The sequence below is a fragment of the Peromyscus maniculatus genome, chromosome 3 (genome assembly GCF_049852395.1).
Source record: "Peromyscus maniculatus bairdii isolate BWxNUB_F1_BW_parent chromosome 3, HU_Pman_BW_mat_3.1, whole genome shotgun sequence".
Lineage (NCBI taxonomy): Eukaryota > Metazoa > Chordata > Mammalia > Rodentia > Cricetidae > Peromyscus > Peromyscus maniculatus.
Genome location: NC_134854.1, coordinates 39000186 through 39019083, shown reverse-complemented (window position 1 = coordinate 39019083; position 18898 = coordinate 39000186). Strand labels below are relative to the sequence as shown.

At 42.1% G+C, this 18898-nt stretch overlaps 2 protein-coding genes across 5 annotated transcripts in view; one reads left to right on the top strand and one right to left on the bottom strand.

Moving 5' to 3' along the window:
• Nucleotides 1-63: 63 nt before the first annotated feature.
• On the bottom strand, nt 64-18196 carry Pmpcb (peptidase, mitochondrial processing subunit beta). 2 transcript variants are annotated; one of them, XM_042272887.2, is made up of 13 exons: nt 17930-18196; nt 15779-15919; nt 12563-12649; nt 12071-12200; nt 10178-10376; nt 9654-9733; nt 6313-6425; nt 4625-4768; nt 3113-3273; nt 739-824; nt 541-629; nt 323-398; nt 64-240 (listed from the first exon to the last, which is right to left on the bottom strand). In XM_042272887.2, the coding sequence occupies exons 1-13, from the start codon at nt 18026-18028 to the stop codon at nt 176-178; spliced, it is 1470 nt and encodes a 489-aa protein (XP_042128821.1). In that variant the 5' UTR covers nt 18029-18196; the 3' UTR covers nt 64-175. The 2 variants fall into 2 exon arrangements, with proteins under 2 accessions (XP_042128821.1, XP_076422085.1); XM_076565970.1 differs by lacking the exon at nt 17930-18196 and adding an exon at nt 17710-17811.
• Napepld (N-acyl phosphatidylethanolamine phospholipase D) overlaps nt 17945-18898 on the top strand; it is a 99276-nt gene continuing 98322 nt past the window's right edge. For 2 of the 3 annotated variants that reach the window (XM_076565973.1, XM_076565972.1), the window contains exon 1: nt 18041-18225. In XM_076565973.1, the coding sequence (XP_076422088.1) occupies nt 18146-18225 (80 nt within the window). In that variant the 5' untranslated portion in view covers nt 18041-18145. Of the gene's footprint in view, nt 18226-18898 lie in introns of all 3 variants that reach the window. The other variant, XM_076565975.1, reaches the window with a different exon arrangement.

Below are 18898 nucleotides of genomic sequence, written 5' to 3'. Positions count from 1 at the left end.
CTACACTAAACAGTCATCAGGGTTGTTATCTTAGCCTCTACAAGTATAGAGCAGACTATTGCAGAATTTCCAAATACATTTTTATTTATTTCATTTGAAGACTGACAGCTTTTTAAAACTTCAAGATCTCCAGTTTTATAAATAGATATATGTGCAGAATATTTGATCACAAAAATTAGTCACGAGTCCAGCGCATGTTATTACAAATCTGGTTAAAATCTGGTAACCGCTCAATAGGACCTGTGGATACAAAAGAAGACAGTGAGAGCAGAGTTCCAAGTCCTTAGCCAAGTGTGTACACAAGGAGAGGAGCCAGGCTTACCGAGGGCAGCAATAGCTGGGCTTTTGTCATAAATGTACTTGGTACATACTTCTCGAACCATCTCCGCATTCACAGCCTGAGACAGGGATGACACTATCGTCAGGACTTTTGGAGTGAAGACAGATTCTACATGTGTGACTTTTCTAAACTGAATCAAGAGTTAGGTAACCTCAGCCTTTGTAACTGACCCTTTCACCCAAAACCTAAGGATTACTTACATCAATTCTTGCTTCAAGCTCAGGGATGGGAATTCTCCTATTATAGCATAGCATCTGCCTACCAATGTCTTCACAAATTGGAGTTGAGCCTGTTTAGAGAAGGAAGTCTAAGTACCCAGATAGACATCGGCCATGAAGACAAAGTCAAAGCCGGGCCTGACCGCTGAGCACCTCCCAGCCTGTATTCTAAAGGCTTACCATCAAGCTGCAGCAACATGTTTGTTTTCAGAAGATTTCTTGCTCGTGCTACTTCACTCTCAGTAACACTTGTACAGAGTCGCATCCTAAAACACATTTGGAAATGGCCATAAGTACCTGGAAAATGTTATTAGATCTAACTTAATGACCTAGAGAGCAAGATGGTGTATTTGATATCTTATACCACAACATACAAAGGATTACATTTCAATTGAGTAAAAAGCTGAAATTACTAATACTAAAACTAAAGCTAAAATACTAGTTATTTTTCCAAGTACCATTAACATCTCAAAAATTCTAACTTTGTCTAATTGCTAATTAGCAGACACAGTAATACAATGTAAAAACAGAATGACCACATTGTGAAAACAGTCTTCTTGAGGCCTCACAAATACCCCTCTGTGAAGTTAAGATACATAAACTAAGGGAGAGAAAGGTCAATGCGTCACCCTTGGTTTCTCAAGACAGTCAGCTGAGTCTGACAGCCCAGTATTTAAGTTAAGAATCAAATACATGCCAGTTAACTAAAGTTAGAGATTTAAGGCCCTTAATAATGAAGGAAACATTTCTAGGAAGCACTGCAGATTTTTCTGCCTTGGCTTACTAACCCTTTTGATCAGAGGTTCTCAACCTGTGGATCACATACCAGATATTTACATTATGATTTATAACTAGCAAAATTAGTTACGAAGTAGCAATGAAAAAAATGTTATGACCGGGGTCGGCACAACACGAGGAACTGTAATAAAGGGTCGAAGTGTTAGGGAGGGTGAGAACCACTGCTCTAGGTGATGCTAAGTTAACATTCACTTTCCTAACTTGCCTTTCCTTTTTTGGGGGGAAGTACTATAGGGGTTCAAACCAGTGTTCTGGGCATGCTAAGCAAGTGGTCTACCACTGAGCTACGTTTCCACCCCTCACACTTTTTAGAGATGTTTTCTGAATTTCTAGTTGACTTATAAATATTTTTGAGTATAATCAGCTTCACATGTGGTTTCAAAGAAATATCTGTTCTTAAAGACATTACAACCACTACTTTAAAAGCTAAAGTTAACACTGCTGGTAGCCAATAGCTGGGTCAGAAGAACAGCACGTGGCAACTGAAGTTCAGGTGTGAGCCCACCAGAAGAAAAGTTCTGATGGGTATGTCTTGCTTAAGCAAGGCTTGGGAGAATACAGCCTCTAGAATGTATTTTGCTTCTGTTGTGTAGCAGCATGCTTGCTGCTACAATGTATATTGTGTGGGGAGTCCCCCATTGCCTGTATTGTAGTGTGTCCATCTCAAGATTACATCTCAATTTACTGTGCATTTAACTGGGACTTGTCAGAAAGATGATTTCTCCTTAAGCTGTATTGTCTGTTGACACAGTTTTGATGAATAAAAATACTACTAGGATATGTTTCATAACTAAGGCCTATTGTTCCACAAGGACTGTGAGACACTTAGGACCTGCTTAGGTCACAGCTCAGGCTGACATAGGAAAATAGTTGAATTTCTCCTGCTGCCAAGATTATTAACTGATATAAAGCTTCAAAGAGCTTTAGATTAGACCAGATGCCTTGCTAATGGTTTTTGTTTTGTTTTTGTTTTTGGGGTGGGGGTGGTTTCCGAAACAGGGTTTCTCTGTAGCTTTGGAGCCTGTCCTGGAAATCGCTTTGTAGACCAGGCTAGCCTCAAACTCACAGAGATCTGCCTGGCTCTGCTTCCTGAGTGCTGGGATTAAAGGCATGAGCCACCACCGCCCAGCTGTTAATGGTTTTTTAGATAAATGTTTCCAACTTTTATTTTACAAGGACACACAGCTGTACTGTCTGGCTAGGTCATAAATACAAAAACAGCCTAATTATTGCTAGGTGGCAAATGATTAAGTCCTTGCACCCATTCCTGACCTCAGTTTGAGAAAATAAATTCTGACTAGTCAAGGCTACAGAAAATTACCTGACTCTGTAGCGCCTAATGAGGGCTGCAGGTGTTCTTGGATAATTAGAAGTTATACACAGGACAGAAAGTACACTCATTTTGGTGATTAGTTTTGTGGATAGTGCCCAGCTAAGCAGATATTACAAGATATATAGTACCTAGCTGTAAGAGGTTCTGTGAGAGAGAGGATTGAAGTGGTGGAGAGGAAGGTAACGATGGAGCAACAAGAGAGAACAAGATGAGAAAATAAAGAAATGAAACCAAGAGAGTGACATTATTTTTCCCTAACCCCCTCTGATAAAAAAAAGTCTAAGTTTTGCTACTCTGTGGACTTTCCTTGGAGCCCTGTCTGCAGCCTGGAAGCTGGTTCTTCTTGGGCTGTGATGTACCACCATTAGGAAACTGGCCTAAAATAATAAATTCTGGTAAAACTATTTAAAGGAGTTTTCTCACCATTCTTTTTGCACAGCATGCAGCATGTCAGCAACCGTGGCTTGTTCACAAACCATATAGAGCCCCCATAGTCCTGTGTCTGTGTAGGAAGTGTTGAAGGACTGGAAGCTGTGGCAGAGACTGCCATGACACGTGAGCTGCGCCAACTTGCTAGATAAGTTCTGTAAAGGAAACAATCCAACTTGTTTGTAAACTGGGCACATGGATCCAAGTCCCCGCAAAGAAATGAGTTCTGTGGCTGTTAGTGCTAACCCTACTTGGTTAACAGTTTGGGGGTTGTTTTTAGAGACAAGGTCTCATTACGTAGCCCTGGCTGGCTTAGAACACACTGTGTAGATCAGGTTAGCCTCAAGCTTAGAGACCCACCGGTGTTTCCCTCCTGAGTGCTGGGATTAAAGGCATGTACCACTGTGCTCTGCTCAAGGTGCCAGTTTCATCCAGCAACACCTCAACAATAGCTTTGCAATTTCGAGGAGGTATTACGCTTACCTGGCTCAATGTAGAGTATGAAAACAAGGAGTTCTTGCAACTGGTTTAGAAGCTGCACTATTCCTAAGAATACAGTGCTGTTCCTGGGCCATGCGAGGCTCTGATTACACATACTGAAGTGATACCGTACTGAAATCTAAGATATTCACATGAAATGTATTTTGGAACCTTTTTTTTTTTTTTTTTCCTTCCGAGACAGGGTTTCTCTGTGTAGCTTTGTGCCTTTCCTGGAACTCACTCGGTAGCCCAGGCTGGCCTTGAACTCACAGAGATCCGCCTGCCTCTGCCTCCCGAGTGCTGGGATTAAAGGCGTACGCCACCACCGCCCAGCTGTATTTTGGATCTTTTAAACAAACCTATATACTGTATTTTGATATTTAAATGTTTTTAGAAAAGTTGTAAAAATAGTACAAAGATGCCTGTCGCTTCCACCTCTTTAACAACATTTTACCATGTCTGCTTTCTTTAGACATGTTGATCCTTGTTTTGTCTGTGATTGAACCTAGGGCTCAGGCATATGAGGCAAAGCACACCACTGAACTACAAGCTAAACTTTATAAAGGCTCAACAATTTCAGGTTAGCTATAGATTTCTTTGCCTCTATATTCTTCAGTGTGTACTAATGAAAGTAGAGTTCCCCAGAAAGTTAGGACATTAACATTGACACGGATGTATTAACGACTGTGGTTACCACAGAACCTAATACTACTACTGTAACAGTAAAAATGAACTATTCTCCCCTTATTTCATCAACTGTCCCACTAACAAACAGTATGACAAGACTTTTTTTCCTGGCTCAGGTGCAATCCAAGATAAATTAATATTTAAGTCAAAGTCATGGTACTAGTAACCTATTTTTGCCATTTCAAAAATGGGCAGTCTTAGAAGGAACTTACATTTAGATTTTTGGTTGTGAGCCTAGCCTTTAATGGCTGAGCCATCTCTCCAGCCCAAGGAACTTACATTTAGAAAAACATGACAATCTTCCATTTATCATGAAAAGTGACTTCAAAAGTAACTTACCATTCCTCCTCCGAAAGAGCGATCCCAGTTGCCAATCAGTGTGTTTGCAACCATGAGACAGATTGTGTCTGGATGTGCCCAACCAACTGCTTCAACAGCTATTGCAAGGTGTGCCAAAGGCATCTTGTCATCCCTCACTCGAATCTAGGTAAGAATAAACAAAATAACTTGTGGAATATTACTTTAACTATGTAGAGATGTGTTACATTTGTTTCTTAGATTTCTTTAATAATGTAAGGGTGTGTTGCTTGCCTAAGGCTCCTGATTAGTCTAATAAAAAGCTAAATGGCCAACAGCTAGGCAGTAGAGAGATAGGCAGTGCTGGCGAGCAGAGAGAATGAGGAGGAAGGAATCTAGGCTCAAGAGAAGAGAACAAGGGAGAAAGAGAGCGGAAAGGGGGGGGGGGGGGCTGGCCAGGCAGCCAGGCAGCCACCAACCAGACATAGAAGAAGCAGTGAAAGCAGGACATACAGAATGAGAGAAAGGTAAAAAGCCCAAGGGCAAAACATAGATGAAGAGAAACAGGTTCATTTAAGTTATAAGAGCTAGTGGGACACACATAGGACAAGGCCGAGCATTCATAACTAATACTGTAAGTCTCCGTGTCTTTATGTGGGAGCTGGTTGGAGGCTCAGAGAAAGCCTGCTACAGATAACTAGTTAAATAAAATTTAACTATTTAAGTTACAGAATAGTTTCTTTCACCAGAACATTTCATTTGAAGTACCACCTGGCTAAAAGGAGTTGCCTTATTTCACTAATATTTTATATCTACTAATATGATTTTTAATCCAATTTAAATCAGCACTAATGGTACAAATCTGTAACTGCCAACATCAGACCTCTTTCCACATACTACTGTGAACATCATAATGTGGCAAACTAGGCTGGATGCATAACACTGTAGCTAAGAAGTAGATCCTCTGCAAGTTCTGGCTTTGATAGCAATCTCCATAACTATACTTGTGGGGCAGAAATGAAGCCAAGAACACACCCAAAGCAAAAGTCAAAATTCAATCTTTTTTATTACAAAGTTGCATTTATACCCCGGCACATGTAAATATGCACTGTGCAAAAGAAAAACACAAAATGAGCAAGTGTACACACTACTCTTAGACCCCTGCCTCCTCAGGAAAGAAAAGCAAGTCACTAATATGGAACAGGAAGGTAATCAAATGAGCCCATCCTTTTCCCTTCTTGTATTTCAGTTTACACTTTTTCCTACTAGAAATACACACATTAAAAAAAAGTTTACATTTTATTTGGTGTGGGGAGGATAGGCTGTATGTTGAGGTCAGAAGATAATCCATGGGAATATGTTCTCTCTTTCTACCATGTGAGTCCTAAGGATTGAACTCAAGATCAAACTTAGGTTACCAGCTGGGCAGCCAGCACCTTTGAGCTAACTCTCCAGCCTGAAACAGATTTTATACACTCCTATTTTTTTTTAAGATTTTTAATGTGTGTGTGTGTGTTTTGGAGACCACAGAGACCAAAAGAGGGTGTCAGCTTCCCTGGAACTGAAGTTATGGGTGGCTGTGAGCTGCACAATAAGGTAAACTATGGTCCTCTACAAGTGCAGCAAGCATGCTCAAACTGTTGAGCCGCGTCTTCAGGCCCTATATCCTCGTTTTAAGTATAACATAAAAGACTTCCAGAAGCCAAATTCTAAGTAAGAGCTTGCCCTACCTCACTTCCAGTGAATTTGCAGGGAGGCAGAGCTGGTATTTCTCCTTTGTGTGTGCCCAAAGAGTCACCAAAATGATACTTTGCGAGCTCAAGCAGTTCGTCATGGCAAACACCTAAATTGAAGAAAAATATTTTCTTACATTATCTAACAGCAATACAATCAACTCAAGATAGTCAATGGCCAGCAGTATGCTTTACAGTAAGACTGACGCAGAAGAATGTGAAGTACATTACACATGAAGAACTTGCGTCCATTGAGCCATTTAAAGTGACCACTTTCCTTAGTTTGTAAGATCTGGGCTGCAGAGCTTTCCCTGAGCAGCTGGTGTTCAACATACACATGTCCTCAGAGATAAAGGAAAGAAGACAAGTCTGAAAACCCCACTTTCTTCTTCTCCTCCTCCTCCTCCTCCTTCTGTTCTGCTAGTTTTTTTTATTGGTCTCTGTGAGTTTTCTAGGCATTACAACTTCATATAAGTTTCCAGGAGTACAAATCTCTGGGCAAAGAACACCAAGCCAGTTCAAAAGAGTGAGAAATTGTAATTTTCATCACATTTTAAAAATTTCAACTCTCAAAAAACCCAATTTCTATAGAAAATCATGTTAAGTTATAAGAGTTCAGTGTGTACTCTAGTAGAATGTCCATTTCGTAAATTTCCTTTAAGTAGGCAGGAACAGAAGTATGGCTCAGTCCTTACGAGTTGGATATATAGATGTGCTTCATTCTCAGAGTTCTGCTGCCAGAACTCTGGATCCAAAACCAGTTCTGAATTTTGAACACATTCCTATTTTCCCATATGTTCATGGCTTGACATCCAAACCTCAGAGGAATCACTTACTATAAGGAATTCCTTATTATCTCAACATGGGACCCAAACATGGGCAGTCAGTAAAGTCCTAGAACACAAGCATCAGCTTAAAATTCTAGACATTGTGATTATGTATTTGAGACAAGCCTGGCTATGCAGCCCAGGCTGGCCTTGATCTTGTAATCCTCCTGCCTCAGCTTCTAGAACGCTGGAATTCTAAGTATGTGCCACATACCTAGGAATATGCAAAGGCTTTAAAGATATTACCATTAAGATTTATTTAAATGGGGGCTGGAGAGACGTCTCAGAGAATAAGAGCACTGGCTGCTCTTCCAGAGGACCCACATGATGGCTCCCAAGCATCTGGAACTCCAGATCCAGGTGATCCAATGCCTTCTTCTGACCTCTGCAGGTATTAGGTACATGCACATATGCAAGCAAAACACACACAGAAAGAATTTTTTTTTTTTTTTTTTTTTTTTTGGTTTTTCAAGACAGGATTTCTCTGTGTAGCTTTGCGCCTTTCCTGGAGCTCACTTGGTAGCCCAGGCTGGCCTCGAACTCACAGAGATCTGCCTGGCTCTGCCTCCCGAGTGCTGGGATTAAAGGCGTGCGTCACCACCGCCCGGCAAGAAAGACAATTTTTTAATAATTTATTTTTATTTTATGTGCATTGGTGTTTTGCCTGCATATATTTCTGTGTAAGGAAGTCAGGACCCTTGGAACTGGAGTTACAGACAGTTGTAAGCTGCCATGTGGGTACTGGGAATTGAATCTGAGTCCACTGGAAGAGCAGTCAGTGCTCTTAACCACTGAGCAATCTCTCCCGCCCCCATAAAAACAAATTAAAAAAGATTTTTCTAAATGAGAACCTATTAACACAGCTTATACCCAGTATCCAAATAAATCTGTGATGTAGCCAAGCAGCAATGTACACATCTTTAATTCCAGCACTTTGAAGGCAGAGGCAGGCCGATCTCTGAGTTCAAGGCCAGCCTGGTCTAGAGTGAAACCCTATCTCAAAAAACCAAAACAAACAAACAAACAAAAAAAAAAACTGTGATGTAAAACATGACAGTAAGACAGTACAGTTTTTTGAATTGCCATATAAGAAAGTTACCTTGGATATCAATCCAGAGGGTAAGAACACAAAATCATGGCAGGATAAGGATGCCAGAGAACAGTGAGAAACCACGAAACACAGTCCTCATACCTGACCATCTCGCCCATCATTTTTTTGCCTTTAGAACTAGTAACTGTCTTGGTTAAACAAGCCAGATGTACAGCTCCTACTCTAACAGCTCAATCTAAAAGGCAAGGGACCTATAATTGTTTTTGAGGAGGTAGAGATGAGAACATGTATTTGGTATATTACAGCTGTTATTTCTGATGATTAAGGACTAAATAGAAGTGGAGACAAGAAATCAGAAAAGATCAAGAGAGGCTTAAACTGGCCTATTGCATTTAAAACACAAACACTTATAAGTTACAACATTTACAAAATCATCAGGCATGGTGAATTCAGCTGTACCAGCACTTAGAAGACAGGCAGGAGGATGGCTTCAAGTGCAAGGCCAATCTGGCAACATAGCAAGTCTGTTTCAAAACAACAAAAAATGTATGACTTAGTAAGACAAAATGCTAACAGTTTAGGACACACCATTAACTTTAGGATCTTCCAACTTCGGCAATGTCCAAATGAACCTATGGACCAAATAAAATTTGTATCCATATGCTGTTAATAAAGCCCCAACTGACCAGGGCAGGTCCTAGCACCTCAGCCCTGTGCATGCCAGCCATTTTAGAGACAGTGTGCACACAATGACTGAGGGCAGTACCCACCTCACCTTTATCTCCAGTGCCCACACATGTAACTCAAAAGTCGATTAGATCAACTCATTTTAATTTGTGGTATTTCCTAAAAAGAGAAGTTAAATTCACACACACACACACAAAATTAATGTCTTCAATGAACTCCAATATTGAAAAAGGGTAAATCAATTAAAATAACTGCACCCCCAAATTCAGGCTGCCAGGAAATCTAGCAGAGTCTCAAGTGAACTGTCTTAAATTTACAGACTTCACATGTCCCTGAGGAAGTCCGACACCACCCACGTTTTGACTCATATTACACACTCTCATGGCTCCCTCTGCAGGACTAGTTGGTTTACTGAGTGAATGACTAAGCACAAGAGTAGATACATCCCTTCTAGGTTTGACCAAGGATGAAGCTATTGCTCAACTAAAAAATCTCAAGACTCTAATTATACAACACTATCTTCCAAGTTAACTGTCTCCCATTTCATTCATTAGCCTTTGTCTTGTAAGAAAATTCCACTGTGTATGTACACTCAGGTACTGAATGGATCATTAAGCTTTCTGTAAATGAAACCTACTACAAAGAAAACAGAGGGAGTCTGGTCCAGTGCTCCTCATTCTCCTAATACACACACTTAAACACTTTCAGGATGCGTGTCCCACAAGGATCCATCCCACAACCATGTCTAACACAGTCAGAAAAACTTGACTAACCTCCAGCAGCAGCCAGCACGATTCTTGGTCCTTTATAATGTGTGGTTATATAATCCACTAAGTCCTTCCGATTTATAGATCTGGAAACAGAGGAAGTAATGAGATTTCCTTGTTTCACTCTGTTATAGACAGGGTCTCATTCTGCAGCCTAGGCTGACCTAGAACTCACAGCAATCTTCCTGTCTCACAGGCCACCACACCTGAAAGTAAAGCAACTTTGAAAGGAAATCAAAAGCATGGACCCTCACACAATATATCTGAAATGAATAGAACCTAAAGGCATTCTAAATGCTGAAAGCAGTCACAAACAGAGGCTACAAGTAGCAAAAAATTCTGCCTTTTGTATCAAGAAAGACATTGACCAACATTACTTGTCTAGTTCCCAAGTTTCTATGAGTATCATTACAGTACAACCAGCCACAATTTTAAATTATCATGGTAAAAATGACTCTCTGAAACATGCATTTTGAGTTTGTATATGTCATAATTTTTGTGCAAAATTTTCAAGTGAGAACTATACCCACTTGATATTTTCAGTTGGTCCCAGGATTGTCCGCCCAAGGGCAGTGTTCTGATATGCTGTGGCATGAAGATAGTCAAAAACAACTTCTTGCAAGTTGGTTTCAACCTCCTGCATCTCTCTAAGGATTACTCCTCGTTCACGTTCAATCTCTGCTTCTCCCAATGTGCTGTTCTGAATTATATCAGCAAGAATTTCTACAGCTAATTGAAATGAAAACAATGGAAGAAACACAAGGATTAAAACCTCTTAAACCAGCATCAGAAACCATGACACTAATCATTATTCAGTATGATTAATTAGAATACTCGCCTAATTAGCACATTAAAATGAATGTGAAACAGAAACTCTGTAGTACAGAAGACCTTGGGAAAAATCCTAAATGTTACCACTTTATATCAATTCTAGGTAAGATATCCACAGAAATCTGCCAGATAATACAGATGATTCTAAACAAAAAGTATGAAACAGCCTGGCGGCGGCGGCACACGCCTTTAATTCCAGCACTCAGGAGGCAGAGGCAGGCGACCTCTGTGAGTTTGAGGTCCAGATCAGTCAGCACTACACAAAGAAACCCTGATTTCGAAACTGCCCCTTACCCCCCCCAAAAAAGAGTATGAAATAGAAAATGATCTGTTAGAGAGAAAACAGGTATGCACATAGATACATGGGTAGAAACACTTCTACCATATTCACATAGCAATGAAGCTGTAATGTAACAAAAAAAAAAAATTACTATAACACAAAATCTGCCCTCAGGAGCTGCTTACAGAACTGTGTCTGCTCAGGTCCTCACCTGGTAAAAAGCCAAAGATGAAGTGAACTTTATGGGAAAAATTACACCTCAAAAATAAAAAGATACCCTCCTTGCTATAGCAATATAGATTTTTATTAAGGGTAAATTAAACTTATAGCCCTAAGTTTCATTGCTTTGTTCTAATGTAAATTTCTCTTTCTTGTTTCAGTTCACTTTATGGGGCCTTGTCTGAACCAATTAACTTCAAATATGACGAACAGAATAAAACAGGCTGTTGGAGAAAGCTCATACTGAGATGATCATGAAATGGGGGAAATTATCATGAAACTCTTTTCATTTTGTATAATTCCCAATAAAACCCAGAGAGGAGCTGGCGGTGGTGGAGATGCTCAACAACAACATGTTTGCCACGCACCCATCTGGACCTGAGTTCAATCCCCCCAGACCCACATTTAAAAAGCCAAGAGCACCTATCACCCAGTGCAGACAGGAGCAGCCATGAAACGTGCTCACCAGCAGTCCAGACAAATCTGGGTGAGCAACTGATGCCGATCACTGGCTACGAACAGCACAAAGAGAACTTGTGTAGATGACCACTCAAGTGACAGTGACAAACTACAACAACTGAGAGTTTAGAGTAATAAAATCGATTACAACTGTGCAACCATAAAAGTTAATGATTTCATTAAATAGCTCTGGAATGCTATTTTGTTTTTAATTCTTCCACTGGAAAAATGTTTTGTGTAATTAACATATTCAAAGCACCATACAAAAGGCTGTGCTATCATGTCAAAACAAATGTTTTATTTTTACAAAATAAAATTTTCTATTTTGCTAAGATAACCATGAATAATCATTGTATAAGTAAACATTTGTTAATCTTGCTCAGGAGCCATAGTTTTGTATCAAACTAGGAATGAAAGTGATTGAAAATATTGCATTTCGCAGGCGAGACTCTGAAGAACTCTGTTGAGGTCAGGCAGAGTCCTTCTTGTACACATATTCAGTCTGTATTTGGAGGATAAATAAGAGCAGACACCCTCTGGGTTCTTTTTTATAATAGACACACAAAAACCACAATGCTAAATTATATCTAAACCCTCATGGAAACTATATTTTCTGCCGTACGGATAACAATACCTCTTGGCAAATCTTTAGAGAAAGCTTTGGCATAGTACACGGTCTGTTCTCTGGAGGTATAGGCGTTAAGATGAGCACCCATATTTTCAATCTCAAGTTCAAGGTCTAACTGGGACCTCTTTTTGGTGCCCTTGAAATAAAGGGAAAAAAAATACCATTATGACACTTCCCTTCTATCCTTCATCTATTCTAAACACATTAGACAATAAATATACGACAAAGGCCAATGCCAGTCATGCAAGGACAAGTTTGTAAACTATATCAGGTTTCAAAAAATAGCCATTAAAGATGGCTTTTGCATCTCTGTATCCCAAGGGAGAACCCTTCTTTCAAAGTCAGAAAGCAATTATCAGTAATTATTTCAGAAACAACACTAGAAAAATAAAAACAGCACATGGAATGTTATTGACATAGTTCTTGTCCTTAAAATACAGTATTGTATGCTTACTTCCTTTCATACAGAATGCATTTTAGTAAAGTCTCACAACTTGCCTTGAAAGCCATATGCTCCAGAAAGTGAGCTGTTCCATTATTCTTCTCATTTTCATATCGACTTCCAGCATCAATCCACAGCCCAACCTTAATGAAATCAAAGAATAATTAGGCAAATTCCCTGCAGCTGGAGAGATGGCTCAGTAGTTAATAACATTCACTGTTCTAACAAAGGATCTGAGTTTGGTTCCCAGTACCCAGTTAGGCAGTTCACAGCCATCTATTAACTCCAGCTCCACAGTATATGAGACCCTCTTCCGGCCTCTTTGGGCACCTGCACTCACACGTGCATTCCCATACACAGACACATGTTACTAAAAATAAAAAGATTCGGTTTTTGGAGACAGAAGTTAACGAGGACTATGGGGGTCCAGCCCCTCGATAGTCCCCTCCCAGGGTCCGCAGAAGGCTCTATCAACCAGCAGAGAATCTTTAGGGTCGGTAAATCAGTCTACGCACTCAGAGTTCTTTGATCCATTCGCTTTAATTCCTCTGGCATAACATCCTTTATACACAGCTTCAGTTCTGTTCTCATGTCTAGCTCCTTTCTTGCCTGATTTCTCTCTATACTTATCTACTGTCCCCTCTATGTTCTATCTTAATTCCTTCATCTAGTTCTGTCCCTTCTAGGTTCTCATCTATCTAGTTCTTTCCCCTATCAGCTCCTCTCCTGTCTCCTTCTCTCTCATCTGGCTCTTCCTCATCTTGTTCTTCCCCATCTGGCTCTTCCTCATCTTCCATCTCGTTCCTCTAGTCCTCTCTTTTAGCTCTTCAATCTAGTTCTTCCCCATCTCAGCTTGTTCCTCTCGAGTTCTTACCCATCTCGTTCTTCCATTCTCTTCTTCCTTCTCCCCTCCTGTCCTCTGCTTTACAGTTATATATCTCCCCAAAATCACGATCCTCCCCTCCACCCAGGACACTCAGCCTGAACTTCCTCAGGCAGTGACTGTCCGCTATCAGGATCAAATGGAGGGTTGATAAGGATTACAAAGAGGGGCACTAGTTGTTAATTACCATTTGTGACCCAAAGGGGAAGTGACTAATGAATTAACTAAAGGCTAAATATGGGTAACATCTAAGAAGAGGGATCTTACGTGCACAACTATAACCTTAAATGTGTTTGGTAAAGGATGTTAAAAATCTATAAGTTGCTAGGTCAATGGGAGAAAATAAAACTGTCTTCTTTTTTCCTGTGGCTCCTATCTGTTCAAGCTGTCTGCCGTTTACTGCAGGGTGGGGGAAAGTGTGCTCAGTCTCTAGGCAACCTGTGTACAGCTAGATGCCTCTGGTGATACAGGGAGGTTTGAACTGGGAGTTCTGGCTGAGCATAGCTGTTAGCACAGAAGTTTATCTAAATATTCCTAGAAGTGGTTAGGTAAGTAGTTAGAGGTCTATAAAGTTAGTAAGGCTGTAAGAAAGAAGGGCCTAAGCTAAATTGTGTAAAACTATTACTTAGTGTCCACCTGGCCTAGGCGGCGTCCTCTTGTGAATTTACTGTAAGTCAGGAGACTTGTACGTGGGCTGCTATCACTTGTTAGTCCTTGGAAGTTGGGCGCCCCCCTGGGTCAGGAGACTTTCAGGTGGGCTGTTATCATTGTTAGTCTTTGGCAGTTGGGCGTCCACCTGGGTGGTGTTTCCTGTAGTCCTTGAAAGTGGCTAAGGGAGATAACTGATTCCAGAGAAAGCCTTTCCTGAGGCTGTTCTCCAAATACCTGGAATGTGTATGTCCAGAGAGTGATCAGTCTACACTGTTAGTCCTTCTTAGGGGAAAGTCAATTGGGAAAACTATGAAGGCACACATGATTTTCATAACAGAATACAGCTGATATATAACAAGCCAAGTAACACCAAAAACTCCTTGGGATTTGGCTTCCTCTGGAGGAATTCCCTGATCCCTCCAGGTAGTGACTTTGCCATAACCAGCTGAGTTCTTATGATATATTTCTGCGGCCCGCAAGAAGAAGTTAATGTCATTGCTTTTTCTGGCAAATGTTTTCCAATCTTCCACTTAAGTTTCCCGTGACCACAAATGAATGGACAGTTCATTCATATAATATGGGACTAGAAATTTTCACTACCATTCTACTGGCAACTGTTACAAACATGGGACAGCGGTGCGCACACCTTTAATTCCAGCACTCAGGAGGCAGAGGCAGGAGATCTCTGAGTTCAAGGCCAGTCTGGTCCTTAGCTACACAGAAAAACCATGCCTGGAAAAACTAACCAACACTAACCAACCAACTAAGCAAATAAACAAACAGACATTGGACTCAAATTCTTAACATAGCTCATTAGTACATCCAATTAATAACTATGGCATAAACAACATCAGGAATTGTCAGAAAGTCAGGTTAAAATTCATGTATAAGCTTTATAATGTCAGACACAACCATTTAACTCCTCTGAACTTGTCAGTTAAATATGTGAGATGAGTTTTAAGTACTGTGTTGTGGAATATTATTTTAACTAGACAAAGATGTGTTACATTTGTATAGGCTACAGAATATCACTTTATCTATGTAAAGATGTGTTACTTTTGTTTATGTTGCATTTGTTTAATCATTTAAAGATGTGTCGCATCTGTTTCACCTTGCCTGCCTAAGGCACCTGATTCGTCTAATAAAGAGCTGAACGGCCATTAGCTCGGCAGAGAAAGGATAGGGGGGCTAGTGGCAGAGATGATATAGGAGAAATGTAGGCTGAGAAGAACGAGAAGAACAAGAGAAGGAGGAGGCGAAAATGAGGGACATGCCTGAGGCAAGAAGCCAGGCAGCTGCCAGCCAAGCATAGAGAAGCAGTGAGAGCGAGACGTACAGACGTAAGGAAGGGAAAAAGCCCTGAGGCAAACGGTAGGCAAAGAGAAACAGGTTAATTTAAGTTAAAAGAGCTAGTCAGAAACGTGCCTAAGTAAGCTAGGCTGAGCATTCAAAACTAGTAAGTCTGTGTCATGATTTGGGAGCTGGCTGGTCACCCCAAAAGAAAAAGCCTGGTACAGTCCTGTATATGCAGAAAGTGGACTAACCCCACAAATATGCTCTGTCAATAAAAACAGATGTAAACAGTGAGAGAGGTTCATATGCACCTAAAGGTTCCAGCTCAGAGAAACTTGCCAAGGCAAAATAATCAACCAACCTCTGGCCAACCAAAGAGCTGTGGCTGGGTCTGCTCCCTCCCCAATGAGGCAACATTTGGCTGAAAGCAGTTGCAGTCACTTACTGTGCACGTTGAAAGCCCAGAGTTTTCCGAAGCTACTCTGAGTCCATTTTCCAAACATGTTACTCGCGTCTCAGGAACATTCAAAACAACTTGTGTAACAGCCTGTGTACTTCTTAGCCTGCTCCCTCCAAAACACAATGGCTGGTGGGCACAGTGGGAGGAAGACAGCAAACATTACTACTCCGGTATTCAATGTCAATCAGAAAAGAACCTCAGACTCATCCCGTAAGACACCTTCCTAGACTGCGCAAGGGTGTAAGTGTGTATGTGTCCAGGGGTGGGGTGGGGTGCCATAGAGCATGGAGAATGAGGCCCCAGTTCTCAACAAAAACAAACCTCTCTCAGCTTTGGTTCCACTGGGATCTACCGCTAGCCTAGGAAATGTTCCTTAACCTTCACCAACTGCTCTCTCAAACAAGCAATACTACTGAAAACATGCCCTTCTCTCCAGGAACATGAGCAGTTACTACCATTACCCAGACACAGACCTGATTCAATGTTTCATATTCACTATCAAAAAAAGAAACATCAACATATAAAAATGACTTCACAAAAGGAAATGTGGGTAGACACCAGACAGACACAGGAAGATGTCCTGAGTACACTTTGCCAACTGGTTTGACTGTAGACGCTTCACCTTTCAGTCGCTTTTTCTTTTCATAGTGAAATAAGAAAAACATATTTGCTAAATCCTGACCCAAATAACTGAGGTCAGCTTAATCAGCAGGCATGTACTGTAGTGGTTTGAATAGGAATGGCCCCATAGGCTGATCTGAAAGCTTGGTCACCAGGAAGAGGAACTCTTAGGAGGTGTGGCCTCGTTGGAGCAGGTCTATACTGGGGGTGGGCCTTGAAGTTTCAAGGGCTCAGGCCAGGCCCAGTGTCTCTCTCTTCCTGTTGCCTGTGGATGCAGATGTAGACTGTCAGCTCCTTCCCCAGCACCATGTCTGCCTGCACACCACCATGCTCCCGGCCATGACGATAATGGACTGAATCTCTGAACTGTAAACCTGCCCCAAATAATGTTTTCCTTTTTTAAGAGTTGCCATGGTTACAGTGTTTCGTCACGATAGAAACCCTAAGACAGGTACTTAAGGAACTTTTGCTAACCTGCATTGTCCTGCTTCTGCTCCCTGATCAAACAGAAATACCATGGTGACATGTGAGCCCTATTCTGATTAAAAGTTCATATCCTGGGCCAGGTGATGGTGGCTCACACCTTTAATCCCAGCACTTGGGAGGCAGAGGCAGGTGGATCTCTGTGAGTTCAAGGCCAGCCTGGTGTACAGAGTGAGTTCTAACCAGGTCAGCCAGGGCAGTTGGTTACACAGAGAAACCTTGTCTCAGGTTTAAAAAAAAAAGTTCATACCCTGTCATGATTGCTAACAGACATCACAGCTGCCAATGAGATGTACCAAACCTGTGGGCTCTGCTGCCTCTTTAGACTTTAGTCCCCAAGTCTGCATGCTCTAGGGCCAGTCGGTGTGGCTTAAATAAAAACTTCACATTCATCCTGGTCTCCTCCTCTTGGGTGAGAACAACCCGACTACAGCAACATCGGTAAACACACACACACACACACACACACACACACACACACACACACACACACACACACCACCCGACTACAACAACATCGGTAAACACACACACACACACACACACACACACACACACACACACACACCACTCGACTACAACAACATCGGTAAACACACACACACACACACACACACACACACACACACCACCCGACTACAACAACATCGGTAAACACACACACACACACACACACCACCCGACTACAACAACATCGGTAAACACACACACACACACACACACACACACACACACACACACACACACACACACACCCCTTTTGGAGCAAGGGAGCTTTCAAATGAAAACGCAGAGATAAAGTTTTGCTCAACTGAGGACGAAGCGTGTCTTAAGCAGAAAAACGGGCAGCATTCCTCACTGACGTCCTCCAACTGCAAACACTAAGTTTCCTGCGGTCGGTGCGTGCTCCGTCCTCCACCCCGGCGGCCGCCCCGCCCCCTTCTGCTGGGCCCGCGCCCCGGGGTCGGGATCCGGAGCCCGGCCTACCAGAGCGCAGCGGGATCCACCCGGGCGCGGCGGAGCGAGGCTTACCTGAGCGGCGGCGCCGCGGACGGGGAGCCTTCGGGCAAAGCCCCAGAGCCGCCGTCGGGCCACGGGCAACAGCGATCGGCACACCGCGGCGGCCGCCATGTCGCTGGGGAGGAGTGGAGAAGCACTTCCGGGTCGTGACTCCAGGTCCCCAGCAGGAGGCTGGCCCCACCGTGTGGCAGCCACGGGAAGTACAGCCTCCGACGCTGTCCTGGAAGGATGCTGCTTCGGGACCTAGTTCCTCCCGTCCCTCCTCCCAGCTCCCGCTCCAGTTCATACCAAATAATCCGAATCGGAAGGTCAGTAGAAACGATGTACAAGGCACACATGTGACAAAATGAATGTAACCTGTGTCTCTGAGGCGGTTGGACTTCATCGGAAAGAAGGACTGCTGGAGGAACACGAAGTGTGAGGAAAGGATGTAATCATGCTGGTCCCGTTACTACTGTTTGTAGCCTTGTTTATCCCAATCCCTAGAAATACCTCTGGCGAGGTCGCTACTGAAAGAGACACACCTGAAAAACCTAATCTTACATTCTGTTAGCAGGATTTAATGTTTGCCTCCAAGTCTCTCAGTACATCTTAGAGTTTTACCCAACAATCTTCACCTTTTCACGTTCCTGAGCGCCTCCTTATCCACAGACTAGTGAAACTAGACTTAGCAAGCACTTTTTAAATTAAAAATTTTAATTTAATTTATTATTATGGGGAGTGAGTGAGTGCATGCTACTGCACACACGTGGAGGTCAGAAGAAAACTTTATGCAGTCCATCATCTCAATGTAGATAGAACCTTTACATGAATTCTGCTAGTGAAACTCAGAGGGTCAGGCTAGCCCTGCAAGTGACTACTTTACCTGCTGAGCCACCTTGCAGGCCCCCAGCAAGCTCTTTTCTGTGAGGCAGAGACTATTACTACGCGAATTTTACAGTGTTGGTCACCAGCTGGTCTTGCTGTTTGACGAGGTTGTGG

Coding starts and splice junctions, on each gene's coding strand:
- Pmpcb (XM_042272887.2), bottom strand. CDS start 18,028: ATGGCGGCCGCCGCGGTGTGCCGATCGCTGTTGCCCGTGGCCCGACGG. Junction 12,201..12,562: donor TGGAGCATATGGCTTTCAAG/GCAAGTTGTGAG, acceptor CTTTATTTCAAG/GGCACCAAAAAGAGGTCCCA. Junction 6,426..9,653: donor CGTGCTGGCTGCTGCTGGAG/GTTAGTCAAGTT, acceptor TCTTCAATTTAG/GTGTTTGCCATGACGAACTG.